General features: G+C 40.6%; 1 protein-coding gene across 15 annotated transcripts in view; it reads right to left on the bottom strand.

The window, feature by feature from the left end:
* The window catches only part of tenm2a (teneurin transmembrane protein 2a), a 308,508-nt gene that overhangs the window by 49,347 nt on the left and 244,050 nt on the right, over positions 1 to 15,111 (bottom strand). For 8 of the 15 annotated variants that reach the window (XM_072439821.1, XM_072439830.1, XM_072439827.1 and 5 more), the window contains 3 exons: positions 12,456 to 12,659; positions 6,195 to 6,380; positions 5,331 to 5,357 (listed from right to left, as the gene is read on the bottom strand). In XM_072439821.1, the coding sequence (XP_072295922.1) occupies positions 5,331 to 5,357; positions 6,195 to 6,380; positions 12,456 to 12,659 (417 nt within the window). The remainder of the gene's footprint in view (positions 1 to 5,330; positions 5,358 to 6,194; positions 6,381 to 12,455; positions 12,660 to 15,111) is intronic. The other 7 variants (XM_072439822.1, XM_072439836.1, XM_072439828.1 and 4 more) reach the window with 3 other exon arrangements.

Here is a 15,111-nt window from a genome sequence, read left to right as displayed (position 1 = left end):
GTGCGCGCCATGAACTAATAAACCTTCACTTTAGTTTATGCAAAAAGCCCCACGCAATCCCAGAACCCTGCAGCCAAACAAGTAAATTCAGTAACTGGCTTAGAGTGAGACCACCTTTAACTCAGCAAACTGACTTAAGGCAGCAAGAAGCAAGATGATTTAAGCCAATATGGTAATGTACAATGTAGCAGTGATGATTAAAATAATGCAATATACTATTTAAGTTTCATTTGCAAAACACACTTGTATAAGCAAAAAATGTGTTTTTGTCACTGCTGCGTGTGAAATTGTTGGATAATTTTTAGATTAAGGTTAGCAATCTGAAAGCGCTATTTTCTGAGTAATATTGGATTTTCTGATAAAAAGTAAATTGTGGCATTTACAGAAGGCAATTCGCTAAAAAATGTGGAGCTTTGAATATTTATTTACTTTGTTTGTGATATGGGAAGGACATTTTCACCCCAGACAAACCCATCAAGCTATAGTTTTTTAATCTAACATTATGAATAACTGAAAATGTACCTGCTGCTTTCCATCTCAAGACTGGGCCAAATAAGGAACCTGTTCAAGTCTAATTCAATCTAGATCTAACTTTCACCTACTGTATTAAAATATGAACTTAACCAAAGTCGCTCATAAATGTCTCCCTTGAATCTGTTTTTGTCGCTCTAAACTGCACCTTTCCAGTTCAAACACAATCCTGTTTGCCACATTATAATCAATCAAGGACAAAGACAAAGGCACAATGACAAACAATGACAGTGTTTTCTCTGGATCAACAAAGCGCCTAAAACAAACTTGTCACTATGATTTCCCCTTCAATAAACGAGGGACGCACCGCAATGGAGCCAATCCACACGAGGTACAGTAGCCAAAAAATGAGAAAGAGCCTTGTAACTGCAAAATAGTGTTGTCAATCCATAGTAGTGATGGTAGTCTGTAGTAGCAGTAGCTCTATAAACAACGCATACATGGACAGAGTGGTCAAAAGTACAAATTATTCAAAAAGAACCACTTACGTCTAATAGAGATCTTTTGCGCTTGAGGAAAACCACTTGATTCCCAAGTTTAACCCTGTTTCTCGCAGTTCGTCTTGAATACTTGCTTAATAGTTTCGAAACTTTAATTATTACCACTTTCAGCGACGTAGCGTCTTTTAACAGCACGAGATTGTCCCTGATTATTGAGCTGAAGCTACAAAGCAGTTAGCAGTGATTGCCTGTTAAATGGAGTTGCTGTTTTAAAAAGGCGGCAAATACTTATGAAGCGCTGGGACAGGACAATCCATAGCGCGCATTGATCGAGTTGCCCGGTCAGGCCCGACGCGAGCCTCTCCTCTCTTTAAAGCCCGGGCGCCTAGTCGATAACCCCCCCCCCCCACTAACTAGAATAAAGTGGGATTTCAGAAACTATTAAGTCCACCCTCCCAGCTAATGTAGTTGGACTCTGATGAAATCCCTTTAAAAAGGAGGGAAAATTGCCTTGGGTTATGGGTCAGCACTCACAGTCTTCCCGCGTACGTCTGGGGCTGTACGAATGAAAAAAAAATGGATACTCGGAGAAAGACAGCCCAAAATGGATGGCAGCGAGCGAGAAGGAGAGCTCAGACTGAATCTTGAAATATGGCTGTAAATAATTTAAAATAGTAAAAACAGCGTGGCTATGATTGATACTACAAAAAGTGACTGGTCATGCTTTGTCTGTAAAATAAGAGGATAAATATTACGGTAAATAATCAAACTATTTAAAAACACTTTTTTGAAGTTGAACTTGGCTAAACCATTTGCAAACAACATATGAACTAAAATACCATATGGAATAATTCTATACGAAACAAATATTATTGTTGTTGTTGTTGTTGTCCTTTTAACGTGCTCTTTAGTAACTCGGCTTTGGCATCTCATGTTTTGGAACTTAAAATAGTTCCAAAACATGGAACTATTTTAAGTAAAGTAAAAACCTACATTACTTCATATAGGTCAGGCGTTTCCCACGTCAAGAATGGAGTTAGAGTTCCATCAACTGGCTGCAGAGGGAATTGCAACACTTATTTAAACAAACCTAGCTTCCTCCGAAAGGCTAATGCAGTTATAATTAATGCAACTTGGCGGCAGAAATGGTCAGAACGCTTCTGGCAATGATTTATGCACTTGAGTTCGACCTATGAGAAGTGAGACATTTTTCGGAGGCTCAGAAGGCAAAAACCTACAAACAGGAGTCATTAAACTAGCGGTAATCAAGCTAAATACAACACCTGGTATGTTTTAGATGAGGAAATAATGTTTCAAGATGGTTAAAATCTCTAAAAAGTACATTTTGACTAACATATGTGCTTTATCTTCCCAATCCGAAGCCACCTTATCTGCACTCTTTGGAACTCGCTCAAATTATCAACAGTCAACCCTCTGTAGATGGCGATACAACATAAATTGTGTTACTTTATTGATTTTAGGGGAACGCGAGCTTTAATGGAATTCGGGTAAAGGCCACCAGCCAGCTTAAATGTTTAGATCACGCAGAGAGCAAACGAAAGGCCCAACAGAGCTCAGGATTTGAACCCAGAACAGTTTTGTGGCTACAGTGCAAACTAAATGTACACTTCTGGGGGCCTCATCACCCAGAAAGAGCAGTACAGTCACATTGTATATTATACTAAAAAGGAACTGAAGTTGCACTATTCTCTCCGTTTCCTCTGCATCAAAGTCCTCCTGTCTGCTCTAAAGGTCATAACGTAAAGGTTACTTTCATAAATCCAAGCTGGACCAGATAACGCTGCACTTTTCCAGGATAAAACCACTCATCTAGTTGTAACATGGATAATAATAACACGCCTTAAAACCACATTGATTGCTGTACACTTATATATTTGAACCCCTTTTGCCATTTAAACCATCTTTTTTAATGGTAGGTGATAAGACCATTTTAAAGATGCTTATGGGTCGTTTACAGTGAGACAAACAATAATCAAATGGAAAAGGATATGAAGTATTCTTATGTGTGAGAGAAAATTCAGCCAAAGACACAAAACAATCCCTGTTTACTTAAAATGTCAACCTTAACTGACCTGGATTAACTGAATTGTTTGGATCATTTGTCTCAAAATCTTACGATCATAAGAAATGAATAAAATATCATTATTTGGCCCCAAAACAAATCAAAACTAAATGTCTTTGTAACGGAGGCGACTTGAATGTCAGATCAGATAAATGGTCTCACGTGGCCAATTGCTGCATTCTTTGTCCTTCGAATACTTATATGAACATGCATACAATTATAGCCAGAATGGGCTGTACTCAAAATCTCTTTTATGCAATATGCGTATCAATATGGATATACATGTCATGGCATACATTTATTATACATTTCAGAGTAACACACTTATTAACCTTCTGACTACTGCATTAAAACTGAATCTGCTGGACTGAAAAGGTGACTTATTAGTAGGACTATTGTATTTTGATGCTGATGAATAGTGAAGGTGAAATTCAAATGTATTTCGCAATTCTACGTAATAAAACACCAATTTAGTAAACTCTTAAACTGGTTTTAAAGTACTCAGCAATACCCAGCCCTAATTTCCAGGGACCTTTTGGAAAACATTACCTCAATACATTTAAAACATGATATTTTACCTTTTGTTTTTGAAGGAAAGGCCAGGCACACATTCATGTCCTGGTGTATTATATTTGGTTACATAGGGATGTTATTTATTGTATGTATAATGCTTATTTAACCTCATCTAAAGCTGCATTATGTGACTTACTGGTGGTTGGTTTGCCACCTGCTTGTCTCCATGGAAATGTTACTGCTAGGAATGCCTGGAATGCTCTATATGGCATTAAATATATCAGTTTAGATGGGAAAAAACATCCATTCTTATTGTGAGCGGGTCGCCTCTACACAGATCTGACGTGTAACTTGACCCGTTGCTGTCTCTAAGTGGATCTATGGATTATTTTAGGCAAAGGAATAATAACATTTCCACGGAGACTATGCAGATGGTGTACTCTCCACCAGAGAAATGACATAATGCACATTTAATAAGATCTTATTTTCTACAATTTGCATATGTTAAGAATATTTATTACCGGTAACAGAATTGACCTTGTGTGCATGTTTGTTTTGTAATGTTGTGCAACTATAACATCAAATACGGCACAAGGAAAAGGGTAAAATACATAGAAATCTAGTGAGTGGGGATATTCTAAGTCACATTCACACACACTTCAAATTCAAGTTGTTCCCACTTCTCCATCAGTGACGAAACCTAAACATATACACTTGGTCTCAAAGCGCTTCTTATTTTGACAGCATATTAAAGGGTCGCATCAGTGGCCTATGAAATTCCCCAATTACCTCCTAACTTCTTTACGGCTTTCATCATTTTCTCCTCGCGTGGAGCACTTTTGCGCTATAGGCTTCATGTCTTGAATATGCGAGTGAATTCAAGTTATTTCTTTTGTGTGATTATTTAAAGAAAGGCGCACTCGCTTAGCTTCTCTTACGGAGGGTTCGCCACCTGCTTGTCTCCATGGAAAGGTTTGTACTTTGCCAAGAATGTTCCGCAGAATGGCATTAAACCAATTGTATTCTAATTGGCTTTCCGTGTTGATTGATTTCATTAACATAAACAAGACATGCTTTTAATAATAGCCATTTAACACACAAAAAGTCGAATTGCAAAAACAAAATGATTTTATTGACAGAGGACTGGCTCTAGAATATAATTGACAATTGGGCGTGAATGAATCTCGATCTTGATTAAAATTGAATTAGCCCTAATACAAATGATAAGCACGTGCTGCCACCGGGCGAAGTTATGGGCAAGATCTGTGTAGAGGTGATCTCGCTCGCAGTAAGAATGCATGTTTTTCATGTTATTTTTGAGCAATGTCTTACTGTGGAATATTCCAGACAAAGCAACAACATCTGCAAGCAGGTGGCATACACTCCACCAGAAAAATAACGCAGTGCACCCTTAAAAATTTGAATAAAACGCTCTCTCACACACACACACACACACACACACACACACACACACACACACACACACACACACACACACACACACACACACACACACACACACAGCTCTACTTTTACCCCACCACATCAAGACTCAATGACAGCTAACCCCCAATGTAGCACAATAGATTACAACATGCGCTACATACGGGGGAGTTCTCATTGAGGATGGCGCCCCCTATAGTCAATGGACAGATAGCACCACAGAGTCTACAGAGCCAAGCCAGGCCAAAACCCACATATGCAGCAGCTAGCTTCTACCACCACAGGCTAAAGAAACAAGATCACAGAGTCAGATACGGTACCTGCTTTGTCAACCATGCTCCCATGGTCTGCAGTGGGAGAAAACGTGCAAAAGAGGTAAGAAATCTGGAGAGTTTATTGGTTTGGTTCAAAAAAATAATGTGCAAGCAACATCATGCAGAGCGGAAATGAACAACAGGCGGGTTCGAGATAAAGCCAACTCTGGATGTCTGGTGCTATGGCGGAGTGAGCTTTTGACGTGGCTTTCATGTCATAAGCTGATGCTGCAGTCAAAGTTGCCCTACTTTCTAATGGGGGAGATGGGAAGATCAGAATGGCTCCCCTGTGCATATTTATGTGCTGTACGGGCTGGTATAGGGGCGTGCATTTGTGGTGACAGGGGCTGGGTGCGTCTCCGAAAAACACGGTGGGTGAATCAAAGGCATTTCTCATCCGTCCAAAGTGACACCCAGTAGGAGACAAGTGACTGAAACGTTTGACTGGCGTACACATGCATTCGACAGCGTGAGAGCTATATTCTGATCACAGTGAGGTGAGGCGTTTGCAGCTTTCATCGCTTAAACTTTGGTGTCTTTCAGAGGCTGTGAAAAGGGAAAACTCATGGGGGTCTTCGGTTAAGAGGAGCCTAAACCTGCTCTTTTGTAATCCTCTCAACCCCACTTCTGAGTCGACTTTCTCTGTTGACTTACCTCCCACTCCAGCCACGTGCTCAGCTCCCTAAGGTCGTTTCTCGTTTCTGTTTCAGCACCTTATTTCCATATTCCTCTAACAAAGTGGAAAATAGCTACCACTTTAGTTTTGGTGCTTGTTTTTTTCCTTTTTTTCCCTCTATCTTTTTTGTGTGTTGACAACCGCACTCGCTCTTATCCAAGCTCTCGACGACATACACGTCCTGCACAGCTTACCGATGGTGCAGTGCTCCCCGTTCCAGCCCTGGTGGCACTGGCACTTTCCGTCCTTACAGGTGCCGTGTTTGATGCAGAGCGGGTTGCACACGCGTTGGTCGCAGCCCGATCCGGTCCAGCCCTCCTCGCAGCGACAGGCCCCTCCCATGCACACGCCGTGGGTGCCGCAGTCCACCGAGCACACCTCTGTAGACAAGCACAGGCACCGGAGGGTTTACATGGGTTGATCACAGGGCAAGATCGTCAAACAAACTGAGATATTGTCGAGTGTGGCCAAATGGTGATAATGTTTTTAAATTGCAGAGAATGATAAATCTGTTCTTATACACGGTGTTAACTTTTCAGGTTGAGGGTTTTAGGATGTTCCACAGTATGGAATTAAACAAATCTATTCTGCATTTATTCAATGTATTTTTAAACCTTAGAAAATACCTTAAAAAAATTATAAAATGTAACGTATTTTCCGGACTATAAGTTGCACCTTTTTTCATTGTTTTGGCCGGGGTGCGACTTATACTTATATTTATACTTATATACTTATACTTATACTCCGGAGCGACTTATATGTGATATTATTTGTCATTTTCACACTTGCAACCACATTTCATTCTCCAGCGCAACTTATACATGTTTTTTTCTTCTCTATTATGCATTGTTGGCTTTTTTTCCCCCCGGTGCGACTTATAGTCCGGAATATACGGTATTCTTCCTCTGAGCGGGCTTGCCTCTCCACAGATCTGACCTGTGAATCTGCTGCCTGCTTGTTTCTTTGAAGACATGTCTGACCATTAACACAAATACTATGAAACAAATACTACAGAACAAATACTGTGGAACTTTCATACATCTACTTCAACAGTCAATATGGGCCGTTTCTAACCACCTTAATATTTCAATACTAATTAAATGCATGTCATTGCTTTTTGTATAATTTGCAAATAAAATGGCCAAATTCGGGCTTGTTTATGGCCACTATTGTCCCTGCAGAGCTTCCATAGACGATTACAAGATGTACCTCAAAACTACAGCGTGCACTTTCGTACTCTCTTTTCTTTGCGGCAATAAAAAATTTGCAAACACAACCATTTTACAGTAGCCGCTTGCTAATGGCTTTTGCAGGGCAGCTTATAAATTTACTGGGCCAATTGTACATAGCTAACCCAAAGGCAAAACACAATAGGAGAAATATATGCAGTACATTAATGATGCCTATAAAAGTCAATATTAATCACGCCAACACTGTAACACGTCATTAGTCACACATTAAAAACTCTGGCAAAGATGGGATTTATACGAGATTTAACTGTAATTCATTGAACAGTGAGGGAGGAAGTTCAATAAAAGGAGGGGACTGAATGTGCACCGAAATAAGCAGCTTTAGGGCTTGACAATGGAGACCAAAGATGTGTTTAAGGGGATGAATATACAATAATTTTTCATTCATTCAAAGTATAATCAAGCTTCTATTGATTGTTCTATGCCACAGTAATAGGCTTGGCCTCATGGAAAAAAGGACAAAACAACAAAGAAATGACATGGCTTTAGGCTAGAAAACTTTAAAGGGCACACAATATACATGTTTTTGTATCGTTATTGGCCTTTAAACATGCATTTGAGTACCTTTGCTTTGGCATCTCATGTTTGATCAAATAAATGTTGAAAACTACAAATTACTTTCTATCGGTCTGGAATTCCCTCATTCTGTCATGCTAATAAAAAAATATATAATAAAAACAAATAAAGAATTCTAATTAATTTGAAACCAAGTGTTTTTGTGAGGCTCAGAGAAGGAACAGAGAGGACAACCTTGTAAACAGGATGAATTATTGTTAGATAAAAAAATAAAATTGCATAATACTTGCAAGTAGTTTTACCAAATGTACAAACACATTTTTGAGATCTTTAAAGGTGCACTATGCAACTTCTAGGGTGAAGGGTCGACCATCTGCTTGTCTCCATGAAGACAATATTGCTTCACCTGGAACGTTCCACTGTATTTATTCATAGCAAAACAAGACCTGCAATTGAATAAATGCAAGCTGAGGCAGGTTTAATGCTGCACAATGGAACGTTCCAGACATCTCGATGAAGACGCTCAGATGGACCCTCCTTTAAGAGTAACAAAAGGGCATTTTTAACACCAGGAAACTACTGGTTACTTACTGGAAAAAGTCAACTGTGCGCGGTGTTACTTAAAGACTCCTCCTTCAAGATGATGTAAAACGAAAACGCTGGCAAAGACATGACTCAAAGTTCGCGAGACCAAAACGGATGAGTGAAGACGAGTGGAGTTTTTAGGTGAAGAAAGCCATTATGTACTCTTTGACGGATGTGTTGTTTGAAGAAGCGGTCGCCGTCCAAAATAACTCAGACAGTGCGGATGTCGCGAGGTGACAGCGCGACGTTATTGATAGAGAGGCCGAAATTGGGCATATTTTTTTTTGGAGTGGCCTGATGAGCGTGTCACTTTGATTAAGGAAGTGGCTTGCATCTGTTATAAAGTTTTGGTGTGGGAGTTTTCAGTCCTGATTGAATTGCATGGACGAGGGTTTTTTGGCAAATTGTGCAGGACTTGTTGCTTCCAGAAGTTGGTGAACAATGATGGAGGATATTTTTGGACACGTAACGCATCCATCAGGTGTTACACAATGGACACTGGCAAGGAACGTGTATAATTGTGTGTATCTTTTCATTTTGGCCACAGTAAGACGGTAAAACATATGAGTCAGCAAGCAAACAAGAATACTTTCACACCTTTCACTCCTTTTTTGGGCCTGGATTGATCCCATTTTCGTACTGATGTAGACTTGGTTTTGTTATGCTCTAGCGCTGGTTTAGTCCTAGTCTAGTCTTAGTTTATTTCCGGGTTTAGTCCCACTTTATTTTATGTGGTGTGTGCGCAAGAATGAACACACTTTTACCCCCAATTTAGTAGTAGTAGGAGATACTTTTAACAATCATGGGACAATCTACACCAGCAAAGTCGTAATTATGCCACGCACTTCTTAAATTAGGTTGAACTTCTAATTTTCCAGCAGCTACGATCTAAATAAACTGCTGATGCTCTTTCGAAATATCTAAAAAGATGAGGGTTGCATAAACAATGTACGTCACGTCCAGGATCTCGTGTTTATTGTCAAATTGGAGAAGTATTTGCGTTACAAAGTCGAGCATATATTTTATAAGGACAATGGGGCATGAAATAGCCAAAAAATTGAAGGTAAACTCCCTAATTAATGTTAGTACGGCAGCCACGGTTTGTTATTGCTCCTTGAAAAACTTTTCTTTCTCTCTGATCAACTTTTGTAAAGTTTTAAAACCTTCTTCATCCGACCAACATTTAATATGCGAGCAAATAAAACAGTTTGGTATTGAAACGACTGATGCAGGAGCGGCTTTGACATCTCCGGTGTAGATTGGCGCTTCTAAATATATACGCGTTGCCCTCGTTACATGTCGCTGGAGCTCCTGGTGTAAATTGTGGGTTGGTCTTTGAAATTGAAGTCTTTGAAAAAGCTTGGAAAACATGGGCAACAATAACTAGAACAACAACTCTTGTGTGGTTTTCCTAGTCGAAATGAGTAAGTATTTATGAAAATTTGTTCCATGAAAAGAACAAGAACAAACTGTATCTGATATAAGCTTTTGGATTTGCTTTGATCACAGATAATTGAGCGGTAGTCGTGTTTACATGTGATCCTCTAGCTCAGGAGTGTCCAAACTTTTTTCACCGAGGGCCAAATGTTTAGACTTATATGAAGCAGAGGGCCACAAACAACCCAACAATGTCAAATTTTGTCAAATAACAAAATGAATCATTCAAATTTTTGCATTTCTTTAGTAAGACTTGGAACATTAGATTGGTATAACGTCATAATTCTTTTTTTTTTTCCAATTTCACAGGAAAAGGTATGACATTTTGTTGTTTGGACCAACTTAACAGGAAGCTGGAGGGCCAACAAAAATGGGTCTGAGGGCCGCATTTGGCCCCCGGGCCGTTGTTTGGACATGCCTGCCCTAGCTTAAAAAACTCTTTAAGATCAATAAAGTTGAAGCTAATCTCATCTCAGCTTGTAAAATTGCGCTTGACTGACGTATTACAAACGTTTAGTCAACACCTGCGTGACTCTGTCTATTGTCTATTCTACTGCCTATAATCAAATTGCACATCTCTTTCACACGTTCAATTACAATCAACTTCGATTGGCTTTTCCGGCTCGTCTCTCTGCGTCTCTGTTACTGCGCGTCTTCCCGTGAGCAGACAGTGCGTGTAGTGAGATGCGACAGTGAAGCCGGGGTAGCGTGGACTCCCGGTGAGCTGGGATTCTGCTACACACAGGCGTCTTGGTACAGTCTCTCGCTGTGACATCCTGCGGTGGGGGAACAATGCCGCTTTTATTAAAGTTTAAGCTTTGCCTCTTGTTTTTTCCAATGCAAATGCTACAGTTGTGTTCCTTCTTTTTTCATGCTAAAATGAGAGAGGAGCGATTTGAGTTGAGTTCAAGGGCTGTGCCTCCTGCCATTTCAAGTTCCGGATTTACAGTTTGTTTCCCAAAATAACTGTGTGAAGAAGAAACTTTTATTCCAGTAAAGAGTTATAATGTTGTAGACTGGAGGGTATGTCAAGTTGAGGTTATTGTTTTACAGAACGCAACCTGCAAAGCTTGAAAAATATGTTGTATATTATGTATTTGACTTTTATGTGTCGTGAACCTTGTTGCGTTCTTATCTAATTATAGATAAACAATCTGCCTCAACAGCATTTCCTACAACCACAAAACTTAAAGGTGCACTGAGCAAATTCAATCCTTTTAGTCATAAGCACAGCAAAAGAAAACAGTTTTCATCCTTAATTTGAACATGTCAGAATAGAGGCCTGTAAAAATAGGTGGATGCTTTCCAAAATAAATAACATTTAGGTTTTGAGGAGGCTAATAACAACCAATATTACTGATTATTTCTATTAAACGTTGTTAAAAAGCAGACTCAGTGATAATTTAGTTTGTAATGAAACAACTACAATAAAATGTAAGATAGTTGCTTTAAATGTCCTATGCAAGACATTTAAGGCAAAGCAATGACTAGCATGTTCCGTACACTATCAGAACAAGTTGCCACTAGAAAATCTGCAATGGCTGAAGCTATTGCTGGAGTGTCTGCGTCTCTCCCTCTCCCCCCATCTCCCTCCCTCCCCTCTCTCCCTCTCCCTCTCCCTCTCCCTCTCCCTCTCCCTCTCCCTCTCCCTCTCCCTCTCCCTCTCCCTCTCTCTCTCTCTCTCTCTCTCTCTCTCTCTCTCTCTCTCTCTCTCTCTCTCTCTCTCTCTCTCTCTCTCTCTCTCTCTCTCTCTCTCTCTCTCTCTCTCTCTCTCTCTCTCTCTCTCTCTCTCTCGCTCGCCTCGCTCGCTCGACTGGCTCCATCACAAAATTCTAAAGAATAAAGCCTAAAGAATAAAGCCTAAAGAATTCCGGTGACACTCATAATGCCCGAATTCATTTAAATGGGGAAAAAGTACTAACACTTTTGAAAATTCTGCAAAAAGTACAAGTTGTTCAAATGTCAAAAGTAATAGCACACGTACTACTGTGAAAGTGATCGTAATGAGGTATAACATGTTGAAATCAGTTAAAGCGTTAAGGAGTTGAAACTGGAAAATGGAAAATATAATAACACAAAATACGTGAAATACAAGAACATATAGTGCCTGCGTGACATCACGCAGACGCTCAATTAACAAAGGGTCAGGGTCTTTGTAAAGAGTCTTGTTCAAGGACATGAAAATACTGTAGAGCTGCATTTTCTTTCCTTATATTCTCAATAAGAATGTATAACAAAACTGTCTCCTACAGTGTTTTTCTCATAGAAATGTATGAACACCGTGACTCTGTTGTTACTCTTCTTTTCTGCTGCACCGCATTATGTTATGTATAAATGTCATTGTCATCCTTTGCACATACTATAAAGTTATAAACTAGAGAGGCCGTGATAATGAGATCCACTGCACGCGGTGTATGGAGAGATATAGATTTGTACAGCCCACATAATAAACCCGACCATATTTTACTCTGACATTTTCCTCTATTTCTATTTCTGAGCAACTTGGGTTTATTCAAAGCTTTTAACGATTCAATCCGAGCTCTGTTTGAACACCCGAACAGAGAGGAATAAAATGATAAACTAATTAGCCACATGTCCTTGGGGGAGAGAAAATATTTTATTCTAATGGTCTTATTTTTTTTTCCCCAAGCAGATTGTCGAACGTACCCATGGAGCAGTCGGGGCCCATCCAGTTTGGGTCGCAGCTGCACAGGCCGGTGTCGGGGATGAAGGCGCCGTGTCCGTGGCACTGGTCCGGGCACTGGGCTCTGGGCAGCTCGCAGTGGAGACCTCCCCAGCCGGGTTTACAGTGGCACTCTCCGTTCACGCAGATCCCATTGTTGGAGCAAGTGGGGTCCAGGCAATCCACTGCTTGGGCCAACCAATATGGCAGGAGCAAGAGTGGAGAGAAGAGACAAAACGGCGTTATGATCGTAGTTAGTTACGACAAATGAAGGTCAAAATATATGCATCAGTGGCGGAAAGTACTGTACTTTAGGTATGAAAGGTTTTTAAAACAATTATTACTGTTGGAATAGACCTTGTGGTTAATATTTATCATAGTTTTGCATCAGACAAGAGCATAATACATACATAAATACATAATCAACAAAATTAAGATTGAAATACATATGTTGATTGAAGGAATATTTATGTATAAAGTATATTTCTGAAATAGTTTATTCTTTTTTGGCATTTTGATTCAACAGTGTCGCTGTATTTGTAATAAAATGTATTTTGTCATGTGCTTTAGAGTCTGTACTGTACACTATAACATTTTAGCATATTCAACGTTTCCCAAATGTTGGGCACAGTCAACATAGATTTGTCGCCTCTTCTTATCAAAGGGTTGATTCTTTTTATTCCACTTATTCCTGATTATGGGGAGAATTAGACTATGGTACTCGGTCCAATTCTGTTTACTCTTTATATGCTACCATTAGGCAACATTATTAGAAAGCATGGCATTAACTTCCACTGCTATGCAGATGACACTCAGCTGTATTTATCAATGAAACCTGATCAGAGCGATCAAGTAGACAGACTTAGTGCTTGTGTGAAGGAGATAAAAACCTGGATGACACTAAACTACCTGCTTCTTAACCCTGAAAAAACCGAGGTCATTGTGCTTGGCCCTAAGCATCTACGAGACGCTCTATCTGAGCAGATAGTCACACTGGACAATGTCAGTGTAGCCTCCAGTTCTACTGTAAGAAACCTTGGAGTCTTATTTGACCAGGAGCTCTCATTTAAAGCTCATATAAATCAAGCTTGTAAAACAGCCTATTTCCATTTGCGCAACATCGCCAAAATCAGAAGAATCCTGCCTAAAAGTGATGCTGAAAAACTTATCCATGCATTTGTAACGACTAGATTAGACTACTGTAACTCCCTGCTTGCAGCGTGTCCTAAAAGCTCCATAAAAAGCTTTCAACTGGTTCAAAATGCAGCAGCAAGATTACTAACAGGAACAAAAAGAAGAGAGCACATTACGCCAGTGCTGAAGTCTCTTCACTGGCTCCCCGTCGAGTCTAGAATCAAATTCAAAATTCTACTCTTGACCTACAAAGCCATAAATGACATGGCCCCATCCTACCTCAAAGATGCTATAGAACCATATCATCCAAACAGAGCTCTTCGCTCTCAGAATGCTGGCCTTCTGGTGGTGCCAAGAGTCTCTAAAAGTACTGTAGGAGGTAGAGCGTTTAGCTACCAAGCTCCTGTGTTATGGAATCAGCTCCCGACCCATGTTAAATATGCTGACACAGTCTCTTCATTTAAGTCCAGGCTTAAAACGTTCCTCTTCGAAATCGCTTATGGTCAGAGTAGTTAGGAACAGAAAGATAAACCCACAGCTTCAGCTACGCTGCCCTAGGAGTAACTATGCTGGGGGAAGTATGGCAGCTTGAGCACTATCCTCTTCTTCTTCTGACTACTTATGCTATCAAACAATATTTATTTTTTGATTCCACTTGCAAACTGTTCACCGCCTTCTTTTCTTTCTCTCACTCCTGAGGACCTGTGGACCCAGATGCCCCTCCCCTGGTGAAGTGGTCCCTGCCCTGTGTGGACGGTCCCTCATCTGCCTGAAGAGTGGGTCCAGCTCGCCTCCGACGGTCCCTCGTCTGCCTGAAGAGTGGGTCCAGCTCGCCTCCGACGGTCCCTCTTCTGCCTGAAGAGTGGGTCCAGCTCGACTCAGACGGTCCCTCTTCTGCCTGAAGAGTGGGTCCAGCTCGACTCAGACGGTCCCTCATCTGCCTGAAGAGTGGGTCCAGCTCGACTCAGACGGTCCCTCTTCTGCCTGAAGAGTGGGTCCAGCTCGACTCAGACGGTCCCTCATCTGCCTGAAGAGTGGGTCCAGCTCGACTCAGACGGTCCCTCTTCTGCCTGAAGAGTGGGTCCAGCTCCAGTCTCCTTGTGTCCGTCTGTCCGTCTGTGAGAGTCGGATCTCTCCTTCACTGGAACTCCTCCAGGTTTCTACGTTTTTTTCCCAAAGAGGTTTTTTTTTGTAGTTTTTCCTGGCCGAGAAGGAGAGTCTAAGGACAGAGGACCCTGGGACATCGTCCCTCGCCACCACAGACATTGTCTGACTCCATCGCCACCACAGACATTGTTGATTCATTTCTCCCTGTGGCCCTCAGAGGCAACTGTTGTTGTGATTTTGGGCCTTACAAAAATAAATTGATTTGATTTGATTTGATTTGAAAGACTGCAAAAACAAATACTTTCTATAAAATAATGCGGCATCGGGACATTGTAAATAAGGGATGTGTGATTGACAGTGTGTTTACCGGCTTCTGCTGTTTTTGAAGATGTCGCTTGA

This window comes from Eucyclogobius newberryi, unplaced genomic scaffold, assembly GCF_026437365.1.
Source record: "Eucyclogobius newberryi isolate DKJ021-1_F unplaced genomic scaffold, fEucNew1.0.hap1 SCAF_11, whole genome shotgun sequence".
Classification (NCBI taxonomy): Eukaryota; Metazoa; Chordata; class Actinopteri; order Gobiiformes; family Gobiidae; genus Eucyclogobius; species Eucyclogobius newberryi.
This window is presented reverse-complemented; position numbering and strand designations above follow the sequence as displayed.